General features: G+C 56.2%; 1 protein-coding gene across 1 annotated transcript; it reads left to right on the top strand.

The window, feature by feature from the left end:
- Positions 1 to 2395: 2395 nt before the first annotated feature.
- LOC109778683 (uncharacterized) lies at positions 2396 to 3139 on the top strand. The gene is made up of 2 exons (XM_020337240.1): positions 2396 to 2488; positions 2576 to 3139. The coding sequence occupies exons 1-2, from the start codon at positions 2396 to 2398 to the stop codon at positions 3137 to 3139; spliced, it is 657 nt and encodes a 218-aa protein (XP_020192829.1).
- Positions 3140 to 3863: the final 724 nt, after the last annotated feature.

Raw genomic sequence — 3863 nt, 5'->3', positions numbered from 1 at the left:
GACATACAGTTCGCTCTGATGAACTGTGTGCTATTAGGGAATGCAACAGAAACGGTCAGCCAGATCAAGGTGTGTGTGATATACGGCATACGGTTCACTCGAATGAACTGTTTTCGATTAGAAATGGTTCAACTTAACAAGATGTGTGTGATATGCAGCATACAGTTCACGTAGATGAACTATTTGCGATGAGCCAAAAGAACACAAACAATTTGTGTAAACAAGATGTGTGTGATACGCAGCAAACAGCCCACTCGGATACTATAGTTAGTTTGTGTGTGATTCTGTTCGTACAAAAAAAAATTGGAGAATGCAAACTAGTTGCTTGCGGTGGCTAGGAGTATCGCACACGATGCCTCTGCGAGTACTCGTGTGCGATGATAAGTTACACATACATTTCCCTATGTTAACACGTGTGTGATAAATAATAGGTGGCACCACATACGGTATTCGGGTTGTGTGTGTGCTCCACTTAGTCTTCCTGCACTCCAGCGAATGCTTCCCATGCTCCACATGGGTGAATTGTAAAATCCACGCCTCTTCCCTCATCGGTTTCCCGCCACCAGCTAATGGCTTGCTGCATATAACCCAAGCGGCAACGCACCGTTGCGACACTCTGCGCAGATCTAGTCCTCACCCATCTACCATTAGTTATTCCAAGCATGCCAGGCAACAGCCAAAGCTTCGACATCGACTCCTAACCGCTTTACATCTTCGTTGAGGAGAACGAGCTGGAGCAGGTCAGGGAGCAAGAGCTTCATTGGCCGGTGTAGGCACCATGGCCCATCGGCAGCGATATCGGCGTGACAGTCCTTGGGCGCACAATCGACATATTGCAGAGGAGGTGTGATGAGCAGTTTGCCATCCACCGTGCAAAAGATCCAGAGCTGCCCGGCGGCATGATCGACGACACACTGAAAGAGCTGCCATCACCAGTGATCATCGAGAGCCTGATGCCCCGCAAGGAATGGGCAGAGGACCTCTGCGATTCAGTCAAGACACAGGCAGTCTGCGGCTTCATCATTGCCCACGGCGGCCGTGTCAACCTCAATCCCAGTGATGTGGTGGCCAGGCTCGAGCGCATCCTTGGCGGAGTTGACGTCCCCGACGAAGTAGAACATCGCCAACGTGATATCTTGAGGATGCAGGTGATGGACGGAATTTGCTACCAGGACAAAGACATGTAAATGGAGCGGTTCTGCGGAGACATCATGCGCGCGATTGCACGCTGTCAAGCTCTTCTGGAAGAGGCCCAGCAGCCCCAAGAGCCTCCCAGCGCCAGCAGCTCCGTAGGCGAAGGCGGGTCGGGACACTTGGAATGAACGGCCCCAAGGGTGCTATGCTGATCATGGAGTCCGAGAAGACCGTCGTCGGAAGGCTGCCAGCTCAGCCTTTTAGCCTATATTTTATTATAATTGTATGCATATGTAGGTCGTGAGTGTTTTCGGCCTTGCCGCATGTGGCATTTTAAATTATCCTGAATATGTAAGACAATTATTAACCGTTGCCATTGTAAATTTGCCTCAACGGCGAGCAGAGCACGTGCATGGACGCTAGAGCGGATGCGCTGCTGCCGCCTCAATGGCGAGCAAAACGCGCGGACGAACGCGAGCAGAGCGTGCCGCAGCCGCCTCAACGAGGAGCAGAGCGTGCCGCGGCCGCCTCAACGGCGAGCAACGACGTGGTCAACCTTCTGGCACCCTGTGGGAGGCGCGACGACGCATCCATTGGACACGATGGTGATATCTTGACTATGTGTGATAGTGGGCAGACACGTACACGTTCATCCGAGAATGTAGGCCCACGTTTCGGGCTTCCGATGCGTGGCATACGGTTGATCCAAAAGAATTGTTTGCAATGAGCCAGAATAAAAGAAACGGGCTTTGTAGGCCTAGAACCATCAATAAATTTTGACCTTGTTTCTTGTCACATTGCAGATTACAACATGTTGAATATATGGTTGTGCATGTATATTGTATATCTTGGCCCACCTCCTAGTCCTTGCATAGTTGAGGTCGAGGCCCACTTAGTACACCCATATATACGTGCGTTATGCACTGATCAATACATCGAGTTGCATTGTAAAAGTAATCTCTTCCAACATGGTATCATACCTACGATCCTAACCCTAAAACATGCCGCCGCTGCCGCTGGCACACCCTGCCGTCGCTGCCGCTGCATCTTCATGCCACTGCGTCTTCATGCCGCCGCGCCGCCGCCCGTGTCCTAGCCGCCGCCCTCCCCTCTGCTTTCGCCAACCCTCCCCTAACCCTAACCGCAACCGAGCTGAGCCGTCCTCCCTCCTCCCGAGTCGCGCCGCCCAACTCCCCTCCCGAGCCGCGCTGCCCACCTCTCATCCCGAGCCGCGCCGCCACCCTCCTCCTCCCGAGCCGCCATGGAGTCCCCCGGATCCTCCTTCTCCACCCGCACCAACCCGTTCGCCAGCCCAGAACCCGTCCTCATCCACGATCTCAACATCCTCGGTCGGGTTCCCGTCATCCTCGATCACCACACCTCCATGTAATATTCCTGGAAGACCTACTTCTCTCTTGTGTTCCGTGAGTACAATCTCCAGGATCACATTGATGGTTCCATGGACTACCGGTTCATGGTGAACGATGACGAGTGGATGACCATCGACGCCACTCTCATCCGCTGGTTCTACACCACCATCTCGAAGGACCTCTTCCACATGGTGGTCTCCGCCGAGGATGATGCTCTCGCCGTCTGGACCAAGCTCAACGGCCTCTTCATCGACAACAAGCATCAGCGCAAGGTTTTCTTGCATGGCGAGTTTTTTGGGTGTCAGCAGCATGACTCGTCCATTGACGACTATTGCATGCGCCTCAAGAAGCATGTCGACGAGCTCTGTGACCTCGGTGAGAAGGTCTCCGATGAGCTTCTCCTCAGCACGCTCCACGCTGGCCTGGATGACGACTTCGGGAACACTGCCTCCAACCTCCCCCTCATCACCGATCCGACTTTTCCCAAGGTCATGGCGTACCTGAAGCTCGAGGAACGCTGGATGAAGACGGCGCGCACCCGGACCACTCACACGGCCCTCACCGTCGGCACCGGCGGCGGCGCCCCGCCCGCCGCCCCGGCTCCTCAGCCGCGCCCTGGCCCGGGCCTCTACTAGGCACCACCCCGCTGGGCTTCTCGTACCCGTAGCAGCAGCCACCGGCTCCTCAGCCGGCCCCCGCCGATCGCCGCCGCGGCGGCCGCCGTTGCCGCAAGTCGTAGCAGCAGTCGGCCGCCGCCCAGGGCGGGCCCCCCGCCAGCAGCCGCCGCTGCATCAGTCGGCGCCCTGGCAGGCCGGCCAGAACCCCTGGACGAGGGTCGTTCACGCATACTCCATGCCCGTACCGTGCGCCCCCGCCCCCGGCTTCTTCGGCGCCCGTCCGGTCACTCATTAGGCGCTCCACGCTGCTCCTCAGCCGTACGCGCCCGTGCTGCCCTATGGCTACTATGTGCCCTACGGGGCACCACCTACGGCCGGCGGGTACCCCCCTCTCCTTGCAGCACAGCCACCACAACCGCAGCCTTCGGTTCCGGCGCTTCCACCGGCGCCTTGGGATCCTGCGCTTCTAGGGGCTCTCCACTCCGCTCCCACGCCGCAGCAGTACACCGGTGGTGGCGACTGGTACATGGACACCGGAGCCACGGCTCACATGGCCTCCAACCCCGGTAACCTTCTGCTCGCATTACCATGGGTGACGGTTCTTCCATGCCCATTACTCATGTTGGTCATGCTGCTTTTCCGTCTAACTCTATGCCTTTATCACTTTCTAATGTTATTGTCTCTCCTGACATTATTAAAAACCTTGTTTACGTTCATTCTTTTACACGTGAAAATCCTGTAA

This window comes from Aegilops tauschii, chromosome 2, assembly GCF_002575655.3.
Source record: "Aegilops tauschii subsp. strangulata cultivar AL8/78 chromosome 2, Aet v6.0, whole genome shotgun sequence".
NCBI lineage: Eukaryota > Viridiplantae > Streptophyta > Magnoliopsida > Poales > Poaceae > Aegilops > Aegilops tauschii.
The sequence above is the reverse complement of the archived record's forward strand: the minus strand, read 5'-3'. Positions and strand labels throughout refer to the sequence as shown.

Coding starts and splice junctions, on each gene's coding strand:
- LOC109778683 (XM_020337240.1), top strand. CDS start 2,396: ATGGAGTCCCCCGGATCCTCCTTCTCCACCCGCACCAACCCGTTCGCC. Junction 2,489..2,575: donor ATCTCAACATCCTCGGTCGG/GTTCCCGTCATC, acceptor TACAATCTCCAG/GATCACATTGATGGTTCCAT.